Genomic DNA, 24366 nt, shown 5'->3' with positions numbered 1-24366 from the left:
ATTATTTGAAACACCCGGATTTTCAGTGTCTTGCTTTATTTCCACCATGAGAGTAGGTAAAAAAATAAGCGTCCTTCACAGTTTCTTTTCATACATTGTGGAATACCCAGATTATATATTTCTTCCTTTTTTGCCCTTTCAGATCGTGTTGAATAGAATTAATATCTCTAATAGCTTCTTTTCGTTTACTGTGGAATACCCAGATTGCCTCTTTCTCTCTTTGTTTTCAGATGATGTAGAAAAAATTAAGTGTCCTTCATACTTATTCTCGTATACTTCGGAATATCTAGACTCTTTATTTCTCTTCTTTTTTCCTTTCGCTTTGCCATGAGCTCAACATTAAGCGTCCTTCACAGTCTAATTCCGTATAATTTGAAGCATCCTGAATGTCTCCTCTCTTTTTCCTTGTTATATTATGTTGGAAAAATTAAACGTCCGTAGTGTCTATAATCTGCAACACTCAGCTCATCCCTCTCCCCTTTTTCTCTCATATCTCCCCCTCTCTCTCTCGGTCCATCTCCCTCCTTCCCTCCCTTCCTTCCCCTTTCCCATCCTCTCTTCCCTCCACATCTTTCCTTTTCCGCATCTCGTTATTTTTCCTTCGTTCCTCCCTTCTCCTTCCTCCCTCCCTCCTGCATAAAACATCTCCATGACTATTGCATCAGTTTTTTCATGGGGATATTATTGCATTTGCCGTCATAGTTTATCCTCGTACATTTTTGAATACCCAGACGTTCTTTTCTCTCTCCTTTTCTCCGTGCATATAAAACACCGATATTGGCTATAACATCAATCTTTCATAAGGAATATCACAGTCACCTTAAAAAAACTAAAATAACCTCCAAACTTTATATTCTCATGACCTTCACAGTAGCCCACAAGCAGGCCTCTTATGATCGTTCTTGCATCAGTTCAACCATGACGCTTACTCCCTTTCAAGAGCACAATATCAGCGTTGCCCTTTGTCGCCGCTGCTCCGTCCTGGGAAGTCCCGTTGGCGAGACTCTTTCTTCTGTTCTGCTTTTTCCCCTTTATTTTTCCCATTGGCAATGACACCGGCGCTCTCCTCTCTTTCATACGGACGGCAGCGAGTCACCTTTAGGAAGAAGATTTTGTAATTCATTCTCGTTGCCGGTTTAAGTCGGTTTTGTTGGTTTATTTTGGGATTATGTATGCCTCCTCCGTACTCTGACCTCTGTTGATCGCTGGCACACTCGTTCTTCTCTCCCTATTTGTCCATAACTAACCTCGTTTCTCCCTTCTCTCATCCCCTATTCCCACTCTCCCTTCTTCCACACCTTGCATCTCTTCTCTCCCTCCTCTCTTCTCCCTTCTCTCACCCCCTCTCTCCCATTCTCCCTTCCCCTTCTCTCAGTCCTTCTTTTCTTTCTCCTCTCTTTCTCTCTGGTACACTCTGGTTTGGTGTACTTACATTTGGTACACTTTTAACTGGTACTCTTTGAACTGGTACACTCTGATTAGTATACTTTGGCCCAATTAACGTATCTACTTGTTTCTTCCTGGTAATGACACGTTCTCTCTCTCTCTCTCTCTCTCTCTCTCTCTCTCTCTCTCTCTCTCTCTCTCTCTCTCTCTCTCTCTCTCTCTCTCTCTCTCTCTCTCTCTCTCTCTCTCTCTCTCTCTCTCTCTCTTCCAATCCTGTCGATGACGTAGGTACACACACATGTTTCGTAGGTCCTTCCCTCCTTCTCTCCCTCTCTTCCTCCCTCTCTCTTCCACCCTCTCTCCCTCCTTCCTTCCCACCCTCCACATGTTTTCTTTTCCTCATCTCCTCAATTATTTTTCTCTCGTTTCTCCCTCTTCCAGGTCTTCCCCTTTGGTTTCTCTCCCTTCTCTTCTTTATTCCTCTTCCTCTCTCTTCGTCCTCATCCTCCAGGTCTTTTTTCTTGCTCTCTATTATTGCTTATTCTTCCTTCCTCCGTTCTCTCTTTATTCCTTTTATCCTTCTTATCTTCCCTCTCTCATAACCTCCCTCCCCTGTTCTTCTCCTCTTCCCTCACCTTATATTAATCTCCCTTCTTCCTTCTTTTACTCCTTTTCTCTTACCCTCCCTTCCCCTCCTACTCTCCCTTCCTCTTCTCCCTTGTCTCACTCTCTTCCACTCTCCCTCCCTTTTCCATTCTCTCACGGCCTCTCTCCCACCTTCCCCTCCCTCCTCCCTCTCCTCCCTTCTTATTCATGACCTGCATGGCAATAACTCTCCCTCCCTTTCCCCTCCTTCCTCTCCCTTCTCTCCCTTCCCTCCCTTCCTCTCTCCCTCCCTCCTCGTTAGCATTCCCTTCGATGCCTCTTTTACGACTCCTTAATAAATAAATAAAGAAACACTTGTAAACAAATCTCTCTCTCTCTCTCTCTCTCTCTCTCTCTCTCTCTCTCTCTCTCTCTCTCTCTCTCTCTCATGGAAGTAAATGAGTATATGACGTCATGAGACAAACAGACTGACTGACTAACGAACTCTCCCTTCCCTCCTTCCTTCCTCCCTCTCTCCCTCTCTCTCTTTAAATCCCTCCCTCCCTCCCTTCTTCCCATCCTTTTCTCTCCACAACAATTTCGGCGACAGTGGCCTCAGAGGAACCTAAGTGTGTGGTGAACGAGTGTGTTGATCCTCTATTGCTTCCTCTATTTTATCCTTTTTCCTTCTATTTTCATTTTTATTTATTTGTTTTCTTGTTTTTCGAAGCCTCACGTTGCACCATTTTACTTTTTTTTCTTCTTGATCCTCCTTGTCTTCCTCTTTTCATCCCTCATTTTATTTTCGCTTACTCTATCCTCTTCTTAATACCTTTTCCTCTTTTTTGTCTCTGTTCCCTCTTTTCTTTAACCTCTATTTCTCGTTTTCTTTGTTTTTTCGAAGTTTAGTTTTACCTCATTTTACTCTGTTTTCTTCTTAATTTCTTTTTCTTCCTCTTTTTATCCTTATTTTCTTTATTTTTACCTTATTATTCGTTTTCTATATTTGTGTAACTTCATTTTGCCTCATATTACTTTTCTTGATCATCCTTTTCTCCCTCTCTTTATCCCTTTTCTTCTTCTTTTTCCCCTACATTATTCGTTTTCTTTTATTTCTGTAACTTAATTTTCATCCCATTTTACTCTGTCCTCTTTCTACGCATTCATCCCTTTGTTTTATGTAGTTCTCTTCTCCATTCCCTCTTCTACCTCTCCTTTCATTCCTTATCTATTCAATATCTTCACATCTCAACTATATTTTCTTTCTTCTTTTTCTGGACCTCAAAATCCTTCATTCCAGCACACTTCACATCCATAACAGAAGGATCAGCCAAGGACTCTTCCGGCTCAGTAACTTCCCATTTCTGAAGATGCAAGGCCAGGGAGAGATCCGCCAAGGTCATGCCCTTCCCTCGCACCATACACTCCCGTAGGATCATGTAGAAGGGTCTCTTGCCTCTGCATTTTACGTGGATCTCCTGTGTGGTGGGAGTCCTCTTCTTTGTCTTGTTCCTCTTCCGCTGTCTCAAGGTCTTCATAATTGCCTTCTTTTTGTTCTTCTCTTCTTCCTCCTCATCGGTTTCATCATATATCGTTTTCTTCTGTGTTTTTTTCTCCTCCTTCTTTTTCTTCTCCTTTCGAATTCTCAATGAGCGTTCTTTTTCTCGTTTTTTCTCCTCCTCTTCCTCCTTTTTCACTCCTTCCGCCGGTTCCTTTTCGTCCTCGTCCTTTCCTGGCGGTTGATCCTTCCGTGATATCCTATACCGTGTCAGAAGCTCGGCCTTGACTGCCCAATAGGATGTATGAATAACCTCCTCAGGGGCACTTCGAGTCCTTGGGAGGCGTAGGACACACTGTGGGGATTCCTTCACTGGCCTCTCCGTGAAGTACAGCGGCATGCATCCTACGCCCCGCCATGCCATTAAGGAAGTCCAATTGGTGTCCTTCGCCTCCTTAACCTCCTTGACATTCACCTCCTTCGCCGTCAACACCACCAAGGTCGTCGTCAGGAGGAGGAATGTGAGCTGCTGGGTGTTCATGGTTGTGAAAAGGATGTGTGTGCGTGCGATGGAGGGGAAAAAATATTGAAACCAAGGAAGGAAAGAAAAATTAAAGGAAGGAAGGAGGAAGAAAAGTAAGACGGGAAGGAAAGGATAAAGAAGGAAGAAAGGAAGAAAGCGATTGGAAACTGTAGATGAAAAAAGAATACAAGGAAGAGAGGAAGAAGAGAAAAAAAGTGTGATGAATAAAATATAGAAAAGTGTGGAAGAAAATAGTAAAGAAAGACTAAAGACTGAAGGAAGGAAGCTGAGTCACTGGGATTAAGAGAGGAAGGGAGCCTGAAAGAAAATAAAAAAAGAAGAGGAAGGAAGAGACAATAAGAAACGAGAGACATGAGTAAATAGAGAGAGGAAAGAATGAGAAAATAAAAGAAAATAAAAATATAAATGATGAGGGGCAGAATAAAAAAGAGGGGACACAAAGGTAAATAAAGAGAGGAAAGAGTGAAAAAATAAAATAAAATAAAGAGAAATATAAATAAAGGGAGGCAGAATAGAAAAAAAGAGGCATCAGTAGAAAGAAAAGAAAGGAGTGAGAAAACAAAATAAAAGAAAGGAGGAAAAGACAGCAAAAAAAGGGAAGACATAAGAAAAATAAGAGAAATAGGAGTAAGAGAAGAAAGGAAAGAAAAAAATAAGACAACAAAAATAGGCAAAACAAGAAAAGGGAGAGAAATAGAAGCGGGAAAAGAAAGGAAAGAAAAAAAAGAAGAAAACCAAAATAGGGAACACATATGCAAAAAGAGAGAAAAGGAAGAAGCGAGAGAAAAAAAAAACATAGAAGGAGCTTTGAAGTGGTATTGGATTGTTTTTGATGCAGGGTTGTGAAAGGGAGGAGAAAGAGTGATAAAAGAAAACAAAATGGAAAGAAATATAAACGGAGAGAACCAGAATAAAAAATAAAACGAGGGAAGACATCAGCAGAGAGGAGAGGAAGGAACAAGAGAAGAAGAAAAGAATGAGCGTCGAGGTGGTATTGAAATCCTGGCGCGGCGTAATAAAGGGGAACGCTGACCACCTCTTGTGTTTGTTTGGGTTCCTGAGACGTGTTACCTTGGGCGCTACATGTCTCGTGCTCACCTGCCTCGTCGTTATCTGCCCCATCTTCACCTGCCTCGTTTTCACCTGTCTCGTCTCCATCTCCCTCGTCCTCTCCTACCCCATCTTCACCTGCCTCGTTTTCACCTGTCTCGTCTTCATCTTCCTCGTCCTCTCCTACCTCATCTTCACCTACCTCGTTTTCACCTGTCTCGTCTTCATCTTCCTCGTCCTCTCCTACCTCATCTTTACCTACCTCGTTTTCACCTGTCTCGTCTTCATCTTCCTCATCTTCACCTACCTCGTTTTCACCTGCTCTTCACCTGCCTCGTTTTCACCTGTCTCGTCTTCATCTTCCTCGTCTTCACCTGCCTCATCCTTACTTACCTGCCTCGTTCTCACCTGGCTGGCTCACCTTCGCAATTTGTTGTTTTATTACCTAAATGCTTTTTTTTTTTCGTTTGTGTTTATTCCTGTGTTGAATTCTTCGTATATTTGTTTACTATTTTGATGAGGTGTTTTACTGGCTAGCTTACCTCTGCACTGTGTTTTTTTTAATATTATTTGATGGGTTTTTATTTATTTATTTATTTATTTGTTATCCTTTTACAGTAGAGGAAGCAGCTCAAAAGTAAACACATATGAAAACAACAAAAACAACAACAACAACAACAAAGATCCCGCTAAACGCTGCTCCTATAAGAAGAGAGGAGGAAGGATAGATAAGAGTAAAAGTGGAAAAGAAAATTCAAAGAAGGTAGAAAGAAAGAAGAGTGATTAGAAAACGATAGATCATGAAAATTTGCAAGGAAAAAAGACGAAGGAAGGAAAAAAAGTTAGATGGATAAAGAAAGACGAGGAAAAATGTAGAAAAGAGTAGAGAAAAGTGTTTATTTATACTTTTTTTATTATTTGTCTACTAGTTTGTTAAGGAATTTTATTGTTATTATTGATTCATTGATAGTATATTTTTTTCATCGCCAAATCTTATATCACTAATTTCTATGCAGCCTAACTTTATATTCTTCTCTCTCCCTCTCTTCTTCCAGGTTGCAGTGAAGTAATATTTTTTTCCAGGAAGATAAATAGAAAAAGACAGACCAAAAAAAAAAAAAGAACTGAGTGATGTAAAAAGAAAAAAGTGAAGATAGTGATGGAAAGCCTTTTTATAACTTCTTGCGTCACACTCTGAGCGCGTGATGACGTCTTGTGCTTCTCTCCGCCGCTGAAGTGACCGTCGTTTTCTGTGTGTGCTGGAGCCCGCGGAATCGAACGTCTGGCAGTGAGTATAAAAGCAACCTTAGCACTGATATACATAATTAATAGAAAAAACAGACAGAGTGATATATTTTTAGTTTTGTTTTATTGACTTGATTTTCAGTTTAATGTAAGAATAAAACACAAAAGACTACAATAGGAAGCCTTGGAATCGAACGTCTGGCAGTGAGTATGAAATCAACCTTAGCACTGATCAGAGTAATATATTTTTAGTGTTGTTAAAGTGACTTGATTTTCAGTTTAATGTAAGAATAAAACACAAAAGACTACAATAGGAAGCCTTGGAATCGAACGTCTGGCAGTGAGTATGAAATCAACCTTAGCACTGATATACATAATTAATAGAAGAAACAGACAGAGTGATATATTTTAAGTGTTGTTATGGTGACTTGATTTTCAGTTTAATGTAAGAATAAAACACAAAAGACTACAATAGGAAGCCTTGGAATCGAACGTCTGGCAATGAGTATGAAAGCAACCTTCTGCACTGATATACACGATAAATAGAAGAAACAGACAGAGTAATATATTTTTAGTGTTGTTAAAGTGACTTGATTTTCAGTTTAATGTAAGAATAAAACACAAAAGACTACAATAGGAACCTTCAACAATTATATAAACGAGCACTGTAAGAAAAAAAAAATCGAGAAATACATTTTTTGACCGTCAATAAGTTTTTTCATTGTAACGTAAGAATACATAATGAAAAGGAATATAAATTGAGAGAGGCAGAATAAAAAAAAAAGGAGGGGAGACATCGGTAGAGGGAAAAATGTTGGAACGAGAGAAGAAGGAGAAAGTAGAAAGCAGAGTTCAACAATGTTATAAACAGTCAATATAAAAAGAACGTGTGTGATATATTTTTAAGAGTTGTTATAATGATTTTTTTTTCAGGGTAACACAAGGGTAAAACTCCAAAGATCGTGAAAGTAACGTTTGACAATGATATAAACGATTAATAAGTAAACGAGTAAAATGTTCTAAGTATTGTTATAGTGAAAAAAAAAACAAGTAATATATTTTAGAGTGACTTTTTTCAGTGTAACGTAAAGATAAAATTCAAAGTACTGTGAAGGCCGGAACGGAAAGGATTTAGAGAAGTCACTCACTATATCTAAAATCTGTCACAATCGCTTTCTTATCTCTTCCTAACTGCTGTGCGGCATGGGAGCAGAAAACATTTATAAGTCCCTCGTACTGCAATCCATCACGTTTTTTTATTTTTTTTATCTGTTTCCAATTGCAGTGTGACATGGGAACAGAAGCGTTTATAAATCACTCGTAAATAATGATAATAATAATAATAATAATAATAATAATGATAATAATAATAATAATAATAATAATAATAATAATAATAATAATAATAATAATAATAGTAATAATAATAACAATAATAATAATCAGATCCATCAGTGTGTTTAACCTTCTAAGTGCAGCGCGTCGTGAGACCAGAAAGTATTTAGAAGTCACTCGTATTGCAAATCCATCACTTGTTTTTATCTGCGTCCAATTGCTGCAGAGTGACATCAGAACAGAAGCGTTTAGAAGTCACTCGTAAATCAGATCCATCATTGTGTTTAACCTTCTCCTAAGTGCAGCGCGGCGTGGGACCAGAAAGTATTTAGAACTCACTCGTATTGCAAATCCATCACGTGTTCTTTATCTCTTCCCAATTGCAGTGTGGCGTGCGGCGATACCATAGAAAAATAGACTTGTTCGTGAGCGTGAGGAGCGCAGCACAGCGGGGGAGCAGCCATGGAGGGCCGTACGTGGGAGGGACTCATTCTCATGGACAGAGAAAACCTGGACTCGGAGCACGGGCGCGACGAGTATCGGAAGGAGGGCGTGCAGGAGACCTTTCAGTCCCTCATCACCAAGACCTGCATCTCATTCACCCACGAGGACGGCCACTTCGAGAGCACGAGCAGCGAGGGTGAGGAGAGTGTGGTGAGTTGCATCCTGAAGAACGACGTAGAAGAGACTCACTTTAAGAACACCAGCTGCGGAGGGGTTAAGGAGAGTGAGGGAGAGGAGAAACAGATGAGGGAGGGGAGAAATAACAAGCCTGGGGATAGAGAACTCTTTGGCGAGGATGATCACTTCGAGAGCTCCAGCGACGGCGAAGAAAGCGTGGATGGCAGCGGACTGAAGACGGAGGAGAAGGCCGAGGGGACTGATCCATACAGCGAGGACGTGGACACGGTAATCGAGACCCACTATGGAGAATTTTACGTTGACAATACAGAGGACGAGGACTCGGTTAATGCAGATAAGACCCACCATGACCAGATATCCCAAAGCGTTGCGGACAAAGATGAGAAAGCAACGACCTTCAGCGAGGCTCACCGTGTCCCTCCGAAGTCCTGCGAGGCTGAAAGATTATCCTTCTGTAGACAATGCGAGGAAGGACCCATCTGCTGTGTCGACCTCAGTGACGGGGACGCAAGGGTGACGGAAGAGCATACTAGCGGCGGCAGGGAGGACTATGGAAAGGGTGAAGGTCCGCAGGGAGGTAAAGAAGTATGTGCCGTTGATGTGCTTCTTGGTCATGGCGAAGAGGGAGAGGAGGAGCGTAATGATGTGAGGGGAGAACTTGTCATGGGCATTGGATCACAGACAGGAGAACAAGAACATGAACAGCAACAAGAGCAGCAAGAACAACAAGCCAAACAAATGAAGAAAGAAGACAAACAGGAAGAATCACAAACAGGAGAAGATGAGGACGCGGAAGACTACCTCACTGAAGACGAAGAAAGCGATGACGGGAGTGACAGCGGAGGGTACAGCTTGGACGAGGCACTATCATCATCACAATCAGTAGAGGACATCAGCGCCAACGAGACTCAGCTGTACGAACGAGAATCTGACACTTACTATCGATGTCAGGAGCCTCTTGAAGTGATACTCGAGATTCTAGGGGAGGAAGGGGACGACGAAGGGAAACATAGTCACACTCAGCATAAGACAAAGGCATTAGTAAGCTCTGAGGCTCCGAGTGGACATGGTTATGGCTCTGAGGACGAGGATACACTCTGTGGCAGCGAGGAGTTCAGTGCTGACAGTCTTGAGGATTGTTCTGACGCCACCCAAAGCAAAACTGACAGGCCAAGTATGAGTAAGGATAAGTCTAGCATTGTTACCCCCTCCGAGTGTAGAGATATGAAAACACAGAGCACCAGGGCATTATTGAAGACCAAAAATGTGCGCGAGGAGTCGAGTAACACGAGGAAGGACAAGAACAAGAGCAGTAAATCGATATCCACAAGAGTCAAAGGTCGTGAGGTATCGGATAGGGACAAACTGAAGTGCCTTACGTCTGAGATCGAGGCTTATCTCAAAGAAACGACCCTGCTGCTGGAGAGCGCCGCCAGCCACTGCAGCCCCAAGAAGAAGGACCACTGCAAGGAAACGACGACCACTACGACGACCTCAGACCACACTAACATGAAGGGCCCAGAAGGGTCTTGCACTGAGGAAACAGAAACAACACTTGACCACGCCATGACGACCACTGGCTTCGACTCGCCTCCGGTACCATTAAGGACGAGCTCGAAGTGCATTGGTGGAGCAGACATACACGACCATGACCCTTGTTCCTCACCTTCCCTTTATACAATAACGGCCATGACACCCACTGATGCACCCTCACCAGACACCACTTCCACTTCGCAATATGGAGACTCACACATCTATACTAATATCACGAATACTACGAACACCACAGTCGCTTCTTCGCCCACCGCCACCTCCACCGTCACCAGTACTCGCAATGAGGCAACAGATAGGAACCTGGCCCTTTTGGAGAGGCTCTGGGCACCCATCACAAGCTCCCTCAACAACTCCTTCTCCAGCGAAGGGATAGAGAGCATGTCCGAGGGTTCATCACGAGACTATGTAACCGCGAACTCCTCTTTTGTAACGCTCGAAGGTGACAAGAGCAACATCGAACTCAGCGTCGAGAGAGAACCATCGCCACATCGAAGTCTCCCTCTCAGCGATGTTACGAGTGTGTACCAAACCGTGAGGGAGACCAGGGAGATGGAGAGTCAGTATTTCTCACTACTGGAAGCCTCGATTGAAGCTGTGGATGCCTTAGAGTGGGAGGAGAGGCAAAGGGCGGCGCGAGTAGCATCCCCGACCTTCTATGTCCCCTCGCAAAGGTCTGAAGAGGATGAGTACTTCTTCACGAGTCTGGAGAACGCTGGGGACAACTGGCTGACGATGTATGATGAACCTGGGGAGTGCCTCGAGTCCCCCAGCCTAACCCAGCTCTCATCTCCTCTAAGTGAAGACAACAAGGAAGAGGAAGGGACCAGTAAATGGGACGGAATAAGATCCACTCTGAACCCTCCACCTCGTCCTCCCCCTCCTCCAGGTTTTCTTCTTTCTTCTTCGCCTTATTCTCCTTTTCCTCCTCGTCTTTCTTCTCCACCTCCACCACCTCCTCCTCCTCCTCCTCGCTCAAGTTTTAAGGATCTTGAGGATGAGAGGATCTACTATGAGCTAGAAGGAGTTGCCCTTCCCTTCCCTTCCTCCTTCTCTCCAGCACATCGCCCTCTTCCTCCTCCACCTCCGCCTTCCCCTCCTCCTCGCTCGAGCAGCATGAACGTGGTGGAGGAGGAGATCTATGTGAATGTTCTTCCTTCCTCAGCTTCACCTTATCGACCTCCTCCTCCTCGCCCTCCACCTCCCCCTCCACCTCGTAATCCTCCTCCTCCAAGTCTCCCTCCCCGCCCAGAGTCCCCACCGTCAACCGTCTCGCTCCTGGCAAGCCTCGAGAATCTCTGCATGACTTGGGACATGAAGAAGCGAGATCGGGAAGGAGGGAATGATCGGGAGGAGACACGGAGAGCAAGCGACTTCGAAGTTAAGAAGAGAACCTCAGAAGTACTCACTAACTCCGTGAACACTGCTGACGAAGGGGATTTGAGTTCTCGTGATCCTCTGATAAGCGAAGCAAGGGCAACGAGAGTGCATGATGGACCTGACGTCACCTCGGGCGTTAATACAGAGAAGCCGAATAGCAAAGTTACCCATGGAAGTGCTGCAAGTCAGCCAACGAGAGAAAACGTCAAGTCTCTCCACAAGATCGGGGTAACTAACAAAATCATCTCTAGTCAGGTAAGAATAAGCGCCAAACTCGAGGAGATATTCAGAGACGCAGAGCGAGAGATGCGAACATTGACAAACAAACAAGCCCTGCAGACACCCACACGCCCTGAAGCAGCTTGTAGGAAGGACGAGGATAAGAACACAATCAGGGAAGAGGAGAATGAGTACCTGAACGAAAGGTTACAAGAGGCGAGAGATCTTCAGAAACAACTTGATGATATCTTGAGTGGTATGGATGCTATGTACGAGGAGCACCTGGGAAAGCTGAGCACACTGAACGAGGAACACCAGACCCACGGAACAGGGGCACAGCGAGGCACACAGACGAAGACGCAGAGCTCTGAGAGGACAGCGTTTCAGGACATCCTCAACATCTCCGAGGATTTGAAGCATATTTGTATGTTTCACGTGAACAAGACGGAAGGTGGGGAGTACAGGCTCTCTGATATCACTTCTTCCACCACCTCCTTCACTCCACCTCCTGCGTCCATTCATTCACCATCATTCAACCAAAGAGGCACTGAAGAAACGACACCCAAGTTACTAAACACTCCAGTAGGTGACTCAGTACGCAAGGGCGGCTACGAGATGTCTTCAGGAGTACGAGGTGTGACTCCAATACGCCAGCAGCCTGAAGGAGAGGCAGCCAGTCATTCTGTTCCTGAAGGAGGCGTGGTGGAAGACGACTTCGACGACGACTCCGCCAGGCTTCTCCGCTTCCTTCAGGACCTTCGAGCTAAGAACCTTCAGTGCTACGAGCTGCCGCTGAAGTACCTGACGCAGCTGATCCTGTACACTGCTGACGGAGGCGCTGACGGAGGGGCTGACGGTGCTGCTGCGGGCACGTTGACCACGGGGACGAAGACGACCCGCCACGACATGGGAAAGGTAAATAAAAGACGTTTTCCTGTTATTAGTATTGTTCTTTTGTCGTAATATTGTTTTCTTTGTGTATTCATCTTTTTCAGTACTCATTTTTCTTAGCGTTGTTAATTCATGAGCTGTGTTTTTATGTTAATTAGTTGTGTGATGTATTTTTCTATTGTTATTATTATTTCCCTGCGTTTAGTTGGTCCAGTGTTTAGGGCGTGTGCTGTGTTGGCGTGCACTGTGTTGGTGTGGCTGTGGGCGTGGACGGCTGGATGTAGCTAGATAGTGTTGGCGGGTGTGGTGAATGTGTATGTGGGTGTAATGGGCGTGGATGTGAATGGCATGTGAATGAGGAGGCAGAGCTGCATGTGACGTGGGTGTAGTGGATGTGGGAGTAATGAGAGAGTGTGTAAAAGGAAGTAGAGATGCTTGAGGTGTAGGTGTTGGGGATGCTGTAGGAGGCGGGGTTGTTAAAGGTGAATGTAAGTAAAGGGTAGTAGAGGTATGATTGAGATGGGTGAAGTGGATATTGGTGTACGAACTGTGGGTATACGTGTGTGTGTGTGTGTGGGAGGGGGGGGGGGTAGAGATGCATGGCGCGTAGGCGTTGGGGATGAGAGTGTAAAGGGCGTGGGTGTTGCGAATGTGGGCGTGGCTGAGACAAACAAGAGTTACGTGTGGGCGTAAATGGCGCTGCTTTAAGTCTTGCAGATGGTCGGATGTTGGTGGCTTTGTGTGTGTGTGTGTGTATGTGTGTGTGTGTGTGTGTGTGGTTGTGAGTGCGAGTTTGTGAGCAGTTAAATGTGTGTGTTGTTGCGTGCCTGTTTGCGTGAGTGCGTCTAAATACAGGTGTCCGTGCGAAGCTAGCGGCGGTGCGGTCCGTGAATGTATGTTCGTATATATGTCAGCGGTTGATCTGGGAATCGCTTACAATAATCGCCTGAAAATTCACCGCTGCCTGTATTACGGAAAACACGTATTCGCACACCCGTTACCTCACACTCCAGTTTCCCGCCATCACCACCACCACAACCTTGCACCGGTCACAGGAAGGCGAACTCGTGCTTGCGGCCTCTCGCTTCCTCCCCATTCACGAGCGGGAGGAAATCACTCGCGTCACCTGATGTCGGCGGAAGATAATTGAAGATAACTGGCCGCTTGCTAACCTTGGCGGTGTTGGGAAGGGGGTGAAGACGTGACGGAGGTGCATATCAGAGTGACGGAGGTGAGGGAGAGGAAACATTGCACTGTAACAGAGCTCATGAGGTGACGAGAGAAGAGAAGAGAAGGGGAGACATGACAAGACAAGGCATGAGAGTCCAGAATGTAACAAAGACAAGAAGGCAGAGAACAACGAGTGTGTACAGGAAGAACGTGGGAAGATAAGCGGTATAGAAACGTGACTAGGAATGTAATAGAACAAACAGTGCATTTCCTCCCTACGTGGGCTATAAACAGCTGACGAAATATGACCCGAAAAGGATAAAGGAAACGGGAAATCCTCTTTATGAATGGCGTTCTGGCGGAGGCTCGAACATGCGACCACAAGCTCAAGAGCCGAGGAGGCATACACCGCGCCCATCCCAAAGAATTTTACAGAACTAACCATAAGAGTAACTGGAATGTTGGGAATTAGTGAATATTAACTGTACGGCCCTTTGAAATGTAGCTCTATTATATGTTATTGAGATATTCATTTCAAGATGGCGAATAATCATGAGAAAGGAATGAATGAAACTCTTTACTTGTATTGCCCTTTGGAATGAAACTTTAATACAGCCAAATGAGAGACTCGTTTCAAGATGCTGAGTAAGTTGGAGGAATGAATGAATGGAGATCTTACACCCGGAAAATGTCTATGGTGACGCCCAAACTAAGCCCCAGAAACAAACAACAGTCCCTCCTTTAGAAAACATGAAACTTTAATATAGCCAAATGAGAGACTCGTATCAAGATGCTGAATAAGTTGAATGAATGAATGAATGGAGATCTTACACCCGGAAAATGTTTATGGTGACGCCCAAACTAAGCCCCAGAAACAAACAACAGCCCCTCCTTTAGAAAACATGAAACTTTAATATAGCCAAATGAGAGACTCGTATCAAGATGCTGAATAAGTTGAATGAATGAATGAATGGAGATCTTACACCCGGAAAATGTCTATGGTGACGCCCAAACTAAACCCCAGAAACAAGCAACAGTCCCTCCTTTGGAAAGCGTATGAATGGAAATGCCAGTCTCAAGCTCAAGGGCAAAGGGACGGAGGGAGGAAGAAAGCGACAGACTCCTTGGGACAGACACAGACAGGTGACCTTGGGCAGAGGAGAGCGTGTCTGAGATGCGTCGAGCTAACACCTGAACGCCCACGCCAGCACACCTTACACCTGCCTCGCTTTCTACCTGTCGGCTGCGTACACCTTACACACCTTCCTTCACTCGATAACCACCTGTGGGATTTTCTGTTTCTCCTCTATTTTTTTCCCCTTGAGCGGCCTCCTTGCCTGTAAAAACTTATCTCTGTCCATCACTGGCGTTCTACCTTTCTCCACACCGCTGTATCTGTCCGTGTTATCTCTGAATGGTGGCTTGTGAACACCTCTTAAGATATTTATCACTCACAGTCGTATTCTCAGACCCTCTCGGCTCTCAAAACAACTATTTCCAGAGGCCATAACGGAGATTAGTCAGGTTTTTCATGTTCATGGTGTAGAAGCCTTGTCAAACTATCACCAGGCTCATGAAACCACCCATGGAGATACCCACAAGAACCTCTACAAAAGGATTATCAAATGTGGATGTGTGAGCCTCCAAATGTTTAAGAATATGGGCCCTGGAGTATTGTTTCGGTCAGGTACGAAAAGAGAAAATGAATACCTCCCACAGCTTCCACACCTGCCCCTTTCTCTTCCCCGTCTCGCCATACGTACACCAGTCTGGGCAACTTGGTATGAATGAACACCTGGGGACGTAGTTCACCTGGAATTTTGATTTGATCCGATGCATGGAGTGAAAACAAAGATTAGAAGAGTTCAGTACCTTTTTACCTGCCCTGCCTTACCGGTCTCGCCACACCTGTCTGAGCAACCTTACATAAATGAACACCTGGAGTCATTCTTACTACTTCTTTTGTTGAGCTAATGAATGGCATGATAATGAAATATCTGCAATACCTGAAGATCTGCCCCCCCCCTTGCTTCCATCTCGCCACACCTGTCTGCGTAACCTGATATAAATTAACACCTGGAAACATTGATCACCTGGATTTTTTGTTTGATGTGATTCAGGAAGTTACAATGAGATGCTTCCAATACCTGTGTTACACTTTCCCTCCCTTACCCTCGCCCCATCACACCTGTCTGCCCTGCCCTCTCCATGTGGATGAATACGTATGGACACCTGCAAGCAATGAACACCTGGATTATATGAAAACTATCAATACGAGGATAACAAAACAGCTGCGATCGGCGAACATTTCACATTTGCACGGATGGTTTTGGTTATAAATGCCTTATGACTTGTGTGGTGTTTGCATACGAGTTTCTTAGCATTTTCCCATCAAGAACGGCACTACATTTCGTTTGATTAGAACAGTGAATGGTTAAAGTGGTACTGATGTGATATTATATAGATTTAAAACTTTGAACTTAGTTATATATAAGTTAATGCTGATTTGTAGACCAGTGCTTTTTAAGAGCAGGTTAGATTTGTATTATGAGTCCTTTTGAATACTTAACCCAACTATTAATACAGTAGATAATGACGTAGGATAGTTTGATAATTCTATCCTGCAACCCATACGATCGTAACCCTTATTAGTAAATATAAGAGTTTTGCATTATGAGACTTCTTGAACACTTAACCTAACTACCGATGCAGTCCATGATTACGTAAAATAGTTTGATGATTAAGTCCTGCAACCTACTGTCATAACTCAAATTAGTGGAGGTCAATGTGTGTGTGTGTGTGTGTGTGTGTGTGTGTGTGTGTGTGTGTGTGTGTGTTGCGCCCTCACCTCAACCCACGCAACACTCCCCAACCAGCCAGGCAGCCAGGGGTGGTAACACTTGTCAACCCTCAGGCCACGCGTCCCCGCCAGGCCGCCTCTCGGTTGCCAGACGCCGCAGGATCGACGAGTCTCCCAGGGCAAGTACCGCCGCCCCCGCCCCCCTTGCTCTGCCCCGGGTACTTGGCTGGGCTGAGGGCACGGACGGCGGGAAAGACTCAATAACAATCCCGAAATATCCCGAGAAAACACGAGAAATTAAGTTAACTATCACTAACGATGTGTTGTAATGAGTTACGTGAGTGTATCGTTGTGGCATTATACGATCGAGGGACTGGTGTGTGTGTGTGTGTGTGTGTGTGTGTGTGTGCCGCCTCGCGCGTGGGGTCAGCCAGCGTCTCAGCCCCCGGAGTCAGTAAGGCGGGCGGGCTCGTGGAAGGCGGTGCAGTGTGTGTGGTTCTCGCTGTGCTCTCGTCACTGCACGGTACACACGCACGTACACAGACGCACACACATACACGCCCATAGACACATAGAGGCGGACATTAAAAACAGTGGGCCGTTGAACAGGCAGCATTGAAATTACTCTCACACACACACACACACACACACACACACACGCACACAGTTCAAACACACAAAAATGCCTGGAAATGCCAAACTATTGATTGATATATAACGACAACAGCTTCAGTGATCGATTTGAAGGTCGGTTACCTGGTTACAGTACCTGCTTACCTGTATTGCCGATGCCACTTGAGCGGGACACCTGACTGGGAATACATCAACGAAGGACACGAAGCCGGCATACTAAGTGTCAAAGTGATCCCTGAAGGTGTGAGTCATCGGTTACCTGGCACCCCCCGTTACCTGGCAGTCATTACCTGTGTGCCTGACCCTGCATGTATGACCGCACCTCACCGCCAAGACACAGTGCTGGTGAGCTGTGAGTGTCTTATAGTGATTTCTGAGGCTAATAAACGATTCCTGGGTGCGTTAAATGATCACCAAGGGCGTTAATGATAACCAAAGTGCGTTAGTTATCACCGAGGTGCGTTATCGTTGGTCTAAAGGCGAATAGAATGACGAAAAACGTAGAAGGTGACCCCCAAGTCTACAAAATCACCGTGCGTTAATACTGACCCGAGAGTGCGTTAGTCACCTCAAAATGCATTCCTATTAAACTACGAGTGCGTTAAACTTCACCAGGGACGTTAATATTGACAAGTGCGTTCAGAATCACCAAAAATTGACCCTCAAGTGCATTAGTGGTGACCTGGAGTGCGTGTGAGTGGTGACAAGTGTGTTAGCAAAGCCTCTGAGGTCCCTGAAGGAGAGGAGTGAGAACCAAGACGATCACGACCACTACATCATGTCAGTGTGTGTGGTGGGTGAAGGCGCCGGCGGGGAGACAACTGCACCGGCGGGAGGAGGAGGAGGAGGAGGAGGAGGAAGCGTTGGGGATCTAGTGGGGGGGACTCTATGCATACGGGTCGGGTCCCCATGTCCACCATCCTCCTCGTCTTCCTCCTACGGTGTTCCCTTCGATTCTTACCCTCCTGACGGTACCCTGACGCCGGCCACGCTTTCCCACGCCGAGGAAGAGAGCGAGAATGAGACCGATGATGAGGTAAGATGAGAGTCGCTCCGTGCATGCGTCCTCGTCCTTATGTCCTCGTCCTTGTCTGCGTCCTCGTCGGCTTTGCGTGTCCGTTTTCTGTGCATGTTTGTGTTGTGTTGAGAGCATGTCCGTGTGTGTGTGTGTGTGTGTGTGTGTGTGTGTGTGTGTGTGTGTGTGTGTGTGTGTGTTCGATCTCGAGTTTTTGTTGTTCTTGTTCTTATCGTTCGTTGTCCTCGTCTGCTTGTACTTATGTTTCTTCTCGTAGTCTATGTTGCGTTGTTTTCTTTTGCTTGTTGCTTTGTATATATGTGTTTGTGTTGCGTGCTGTGTTTGTGTTGCGTGTGTGTGTGTATGTGTGTTTTTGTGTGTTGTTGTGTCTTCTTTATGTTGCAAGCCCATGTATATAGTAGCTGCTGTTGTAGTTATTTTGTTTGTGTGTATTATTGACTAGTAATATATGTGTGTTTATTAGAAGTAACACAGTCTTTATTCTTTTCCATTGTAGTACATTTTAATTTTACCTATAGATTTGGATTTACAGGTGTCATATATATTTTTTGTCTCATCACGAAGTCAACAGGTAAAAGTGAGTGAGTCTAACAGGTGTGTGTGGCCAGGTGTATAGATGATGATGTATATAGATTATGCTGTACGCCTTGCCCCTGTGTATAACTCCGTCTCTTTTTGCAGTGAAGTCATGAAGTGTAAGTTGTGGATGTTTTTTTGATATTTTTTTAGGTTTATTTTGATTTGTTTTCAGGATTTAATGTTGGTTTTAGTTATCGTTGTTTTGTTTTTGTTTATTTGTTGCTGTCTTCCACAATGAATGGGTGTGATGGAGGTGGAAGAAGGGTGGTGGGTCTCTCTCTCTCTCTCTCTCTCTCTCTCTCTCTCTCTCTCTCTCTCTCTCTCTCTCTCTCTCTCTCTCTCTCTCTCTCTCTCTCTCTCTCTCTCTCTCTCTCTCTCTCTCTCTCTCTCTCTCTCGTAAGATGTCCAGAATGTCCTCCCTTCTCCCTCCCTCCCTTCCTTCCTCTTTTACAACTTGATCACTTTTCCTCACCGTCTTTCGTCACCCTTCTTAATTACTCTCCCTTCCCTTCGTCCCTCCTCCCTCCCTCCCTCCCTCCCTCCCTCCTCAGTGACCAGCAACTTCTCTGATCTTCATTTTTTATCTTCTTCCATCTTCATCATCATCATCATCATCTCTCAAATATGTCAAACTAAGAAAGAATTTGATGACAGGATGCAGAGAAAAGGAAAAAAATGGCAGGAATGAGAGAGAGAGAGAGAGAGAGAGAGAGAGAGAGAGAGAGAGAGAGAGACATGCATGGTTACACATCGCCGTTGGAGACGATGTGGACACAGCGAAACCATTACATCAAGAGTTTTGTATTATGGTTGATAGGGGGAGGGAAGAGGGTGGGGGGAGGAGGGGAGAGGGGGTGTAAGGTAGATAGGTAGGGTGGAGGTGGAAGTAATCAGATGGGAAGGGGTGGTTTGAGGTGGAGGTGGAGGGAGGGGGGAGAAGTGAGGGAGGGTGATGGAGAATTCAGGGTGACAGGTAGGGACTGAAGGTGGAAGAGATCAGGAGGGAAGGGACGGGGTGGAAGGGTGGTTTGAAGGGAGGGGAGGACGAGAGGGAGGGAGAGATAGATAGGATGGAAGTAGTGATCAGGATGGAAGAAGGGAAGGAGTGGAGAAGTAGTTTGAGGGAAGGGAGGAGTAGGTGGATAGGTAGAGTGGAGGTGGAAGTGATCAGAAGGAAAGAGAGAGGGGGGAAAGGTAGATTGAGGGTAGGGAGAGAGATAAGAAGGGTGGATGAAGGGTAGTAAGACAAGTAGGGTGGAGGTGGAGGCGATCAGAAGGAAAGAGAGGAAGTGGAAAGGTGGATTGAGGGTAAGGATAGAGATAAGAAGGGTGGATGAAATGATAGTAAAACAGGTAGGATGGAGGTGGAGGCGATCAGAACGAATAAGAAAAGAAGCTGGATAAGGAGTGGATGGGTAGGTGGATTGAAGGGGATGTTTGTGGATACAGGGAGAAGGAAACGTATAGTAAGAGAAGCAAGGTGGATTTGAAGGAGAGATGATGGAGGGAAGAAGGTGGATAGAAGAATGTACAGTTGAATTCAAAGAGGTTGCATGCATGATGGATGAATGTGGGAAGATGGTGACAATGAAAGATGGAGGAGGTGGAGTTGATTTAAGATGATGATGGTCGTCGTGGATGAGGAATGAAAAAAAAAGTGGAGATTGTGTTGTGGATTTAAAGAATAGGAACTGATAAAGTAAAGATAAATGGTGGAAGGGAAGAAAGGTGGAGGAGGGGATGTAATTAGGATGCAAGTGGATGGTGGTGGATGGGAAGAGGTGGATAGGTGGAGGATGTCAAGGTTTAATTAAAGGAGTGAGAAATTGATGAAGAAAAAAAAAGAGAAATAAAGAGTTAATGAAGAAAGAATACCAAGAGAAGATAGAGATGAAAAAGTGGAGGATGTGTAGAAGGTTTAATGAATGAGAAACAAAAGAAATAAAGAGGAAGAGGAATTGATGCAAGAAAGAGGAATGAGAGATGGAGATGGAAGAGTGGAGGAAAAATGGGAGAGATAAATGGAAGAAGGGAATGAAGTAGAGGGAAAATGTGGATAGATCAATGGAAGGAAGGAAGGAAGGAAGTGGAGGGAAAATGTGGAGAAAAAATGGAAGAAGGGACTAAAGTGGAGGAAAAATATGGTGAGAAAAATAGAAGAAGAGAAGGAAATGGAGGAAAAATATGGAGAGAAAAATAGATGAAAGGATGAAGTGGAGGGAAAATGTGGATAGATAAATGAAAGAAGGGAATGAAGTGGAGAAAAAATGGGAGATATAAATGGAAGAAGGAAATTAAGTGGAGGGAAGAGAAGACGTAAACACAAATACACGGATGATGAAGATGATGATGATGATGATGATGATGATGATGATGATGATGATGATGAATATATGAAGCAATAATGACTGAAGGAATTTATGTATGGAGGTATTTAGCGCTAATGGTCGACAGAAGGGGAAAGTATACGGTCTAATGATGGAGGGGGTGGGGGTGGGGGGGGGGGAGAGAAGGATGGGTGTATCATTGGAGTTAATTATCATGTAGAAGGTGTACACAAATAGAACATCAAACCACACACACACACACACACACACACACACCTGCAACACACCTACCTGCTCATCACACACCTGTTCATTGGATCTGTCTCTTAATTCACACACTTTATACCTGCGCAACTCACCTGTCTCTCTCTCTCTCTCTCTCTCTCTCTCTCTCTCTCTCTCTCTCTCTCTCTCTCTCTCTCTCTCTCTCTCTCTCTCTCTCTCTCTCTCTCTCTCTCTCTCTCGCTATCTCTTGCGACACTCTCCCTCCCTCTCTCACTCACTTCGTCACGGCTTCTTGCGTGTTTTATTGCTGCGTGAGTGTGCGTTACGTCGACACACACACACACACACACACACACACACTCGAACAAACACACGAACACAAACACAGGTACAAGAGTCGCTTTCTGAGTAGTAATTGATCAACGTGCCATAACTCAGAGTTCAAGGGAGAAAAAAAACTGCCTCAGAAGAAAAATCGCCCCAGAAAAGAAAAAAATCGGCTCAAATTCAGCCCCGGAAGAGAAACAATTTTCCAGTACAAAAGAATGAACGTCGAGGCAACTTTCTCCTCCTCGGCGCTGGGGAAGGCGATGGCGGAAAGGAGGGAAGAAGGGGAGAAGGAGGTGGAGGAAAGGAGGGGAGAAGGAGGTGGAGGGAAGGAGGGGAGAAGGAGGTGGAGGTGGAGGAAAGACCTGTGATTATGATTTTTCTCTCCTCATATTTTCCTCCTTTTTTAGCGCTTTTCCTTGGATGACTCTATACCACAGGAGATGGAAAGAAAGGAATGAAGTGGAGGAGGGAAAATGTGGATAGATAGATAGAAAAGTTAATGAAGTGGAGGAAAAATGAATAATATAAATGGAAGAAAGGAATGAAGTGGAGGAGGGAAAATGTGGATAGATAAATAGAAAAAAGTTAATGAAGTGGAGGAAAAATGGATAATATAAGTGGAAGAAAGGAATGAAGTGGAGGAGGGAAAATGTGGATAGATAAATAGAAAAAGTTAATGAAGTGGAGGAAAAATGGATAATATAAGTGGAAGAATGGAATGAAGTGGAGGAGGGAAAATGTGGATAGATAAATAGAAAAGAGTTAATGAAGTGGAGGAAAAATGGATAATATAAATGGAAGAAAGGAATGAAGTGGAGGAGGGAAAATGTGGATAGATAAATATAAAAAGTTAATGAAGTGGAGGAAAAATGGGTAATATAAGTGGAAGAAAGGAATGAAGTGGAGGAGGGAAAATGTGGATAGATAAATAGAAAAAAGTTAATGAAGTGGAGGAAAAATGGATAATATAAGTGGAAGAATGGAATGAAGTGTTACAGAGGAGTAGAAGGGGGAGGAGGAAAGACGTCTGGTATTTTTCTCTCCTCATTTTGCCTCCATTTTTTGTTCCCTTCATCTTTGGACTTAATAACACGGGAGATGGAAGGAGGGAGTGAAGGAGGGGGGGAGGAAAAAAGACGTTTATAACTTTTTCTCTCCTTATTTTTCCTCCTTTTTTGGTTCTTTTCTCCGGATGCCTCTATAACGCAAGAGATGGAAGGAGAGGAGGAGTAGGAGGGAGAGGAGGAAAGACTTGTTTAATCTTTTCTTTTCCTTTTTTTCAACCTCTTTTTTTTCCCCTTCTTTTCGCCGGTTGACTTTATAACACAAGAGATGGAAGGAGAGGAGGAGGAGGAGGGAGAGGAGGAAAGACTTGTTGATTTTTTTTTCTCATTTTTTTCCATCTTTTTTTTTCCCTTCTTTTCCCCGGATGCATCTCAAACACTCACGAGATGGAAAGAAGGATGCTGGCGGACCGTGGCGAAGAGTGGACTGTTAAAAAAAACTAAAAGAAAATCGTCGTAAAAATAAACCAGAAAAAAGGATATATATTTCCTGTTATTTTTCCTCTAAGTCATACTAAAATATAAGCCGGGCATCTTACCAAAATACAAAGTACCACTCATTTTACAAGGCGGCTATACATATAAATACTTAAATCCCCAAATGTCTATGACGCCTCCGTTGTCTAGTGGTTAGCATGCCTAGATACGAATCCGCAGACTCGGGTTTGAATACCGGCCGAGCTGTTTATTCTCCCTTTCGGATTGGTCGGTAAAAGGACACCTGGGGAAACATGGGGAAAGTAAACTGTGGTAACCCGGATGTTAGTGTCCCTTGTCCCGGGGTAATAGACTGTTCCCACCACGGACTCAAGGGCCAATGTGACGGAGATAAACACCGAGGCCACGCGCAGCCATAGTGTACACCCCTAACTCTACCTTTAGATATCCGAAGTAGGTGTTCTTTTCCTTCTTTTCCTCTTCCTCTTTATTTCATTTATTTCTCATTCATTAAACCACATCCTCCAATTTTCCATCTCTATCTTCTCTTGGTATTCTTTCTTCATTAACTCTGTATTTTTCTTTTTCTTTTTCGTCAATTTCTCACTCCTTTAATTATTTTTCTTACAAGTTCGTTTCCATTCCTCAGTCCTCGATGTAGTGCAAGGTAAATACACTCTCGTCAATCACATCGTACTGCTATTGTGTATGCCCCTAACTCTACCTTCAGATATCAGATGTAGATTTCCTTTTCCTTCTTTTCGTTTTCCTTTTTTTATTTTTCTTACAAGTTCGTTTCCATTTCTCAGTCCTCGATGTAGTGCAAGGCAAATACACTGTCGTCAATCACATCTTGCACCTCTATTGTATGCCCCTTTGCTTTGCCTTTAGCTATCCAGTATGGGTTTTCTTTTTTTATTCTCTTCATTTTCCTTGTTATTTTTCTCAAGTTCGTCTCCATTTCTCAGTCTTCGATGTAGTACAAGGTAAAGACACTCTCGTCAATCAAATCGTGCAGCTATTGTGTATGCCCTTTGCTTTACCTTTAGCTATTCAGTGTAGGTTTTCTTTTCTCTTTTTTTTCGTTTTCCTTTTTATTTTCCTCAAGTTCGTCTCCATTTCCCGGTCTTCGATGTAGTGCAAGGCAAAGACGCTCTCGCCAATCACATCGTGCTGCTCTATTGTATGCTCTCAGCTTTACCTTTAGCTATCCAGTATGGGTATTCTTTTTTTATTCTCTTCATTTTCCTTGTTATTTTTCTTACAAGCTCGTTTCCATTTCCCAGTCTTCGATGTAGTGCAAGGCAAAGACGCTCTCGTCAATCACATCGTGCAGCTATTGTGTATGCCCTTAGCTATTCAGTGTAGGTTTTCTTTTCTTTTTTTCTCTTCATTTTCCTTGTTATTTTTCTTACAAGTTCGTCTCCATTTCTCAGTC

General features: G+C 44.2%; 2 protein-coding genes across 10 annotated transcripts in view; one reads left to right on the top strand and one right to left on the bottom strand.

Annotated features, from left to right (window-relative positions):
- LOC126981516 (protein piccolo-like) overlaps positions 1–18081 on the top strand; it is a 78583-nt gene extending 60502 nt beyond the window's left edge. For 7 of the 9 annotated variants that reach the window (XM_050832638.1, XM_050832640.1, XM_050832641.1 and 4 more), the window contains 3 exons: positions 6119–6351; positions 8030–12350; positions 16411–18080. In XM_050832638.1, the coding sequence (XP_050688595.1) occupies positions 8106–12350; positions 16411–16560 (4395 nt within the window). In that variant the 5' untranslated portion in view covers positions 6119–6351; positions 8030–8105 and the 3' untranslated portion in view covers positions 16561–18080. Of the gene's footprint in view, positions 1–6118; positions 6352–6450; positions 6513–6586; positions 6649–8029; positions 12351–16410 lie in introns of all 9 variants that reach the window. The other 2 variants (XM_050832642.1, XM_050832643.1) reach the window with 2 other exon arrangements.
- LOC126981397 (uncharacterized) lies at positions 3213–3869 on the bottom strand. Its single transcript, XM_050832414.1, has one exon. It carries the CDS (start codon positions 3867–3869, stop codon positions 3213–3215), a length of 657 nt encoding a protein of 218 aa, XP_050688371.1.
- Positions 18082–24366: the final 6285 nt, after the last annotated feature.

This window comes from Eriocheir sinensis, chromosome 48 (assembly GCF_024679095.1).
Source record: "Eriocheir sinensis breed Jianghai 21 chromosome 48, ASM2467909v1, whole genome shotgun sequence".
In the NCBI taxonomy this organism is placed as follows: domain Eukaryota; kingdom Metazoa; phylum Arthropoda; class Malacostraca; order Decapoda; family Varunidae; genus Eriocheir; species Eriocheir sinensis.
The sequence above is the reverse complement of the archived record's forward strand: the minus strand, read 5'-3'. Positions and strand labels throughout refer to the sequence as shown.

Coding starts and splice junctions, on each gene's coding strand:
- LOC126981397 (XM_050832414.1), bottom strand. CDS start 3,869: ATGCCGCTGTACTTCACGGAGAGGCCAGTGAAGGAATCCCCACAGTGT.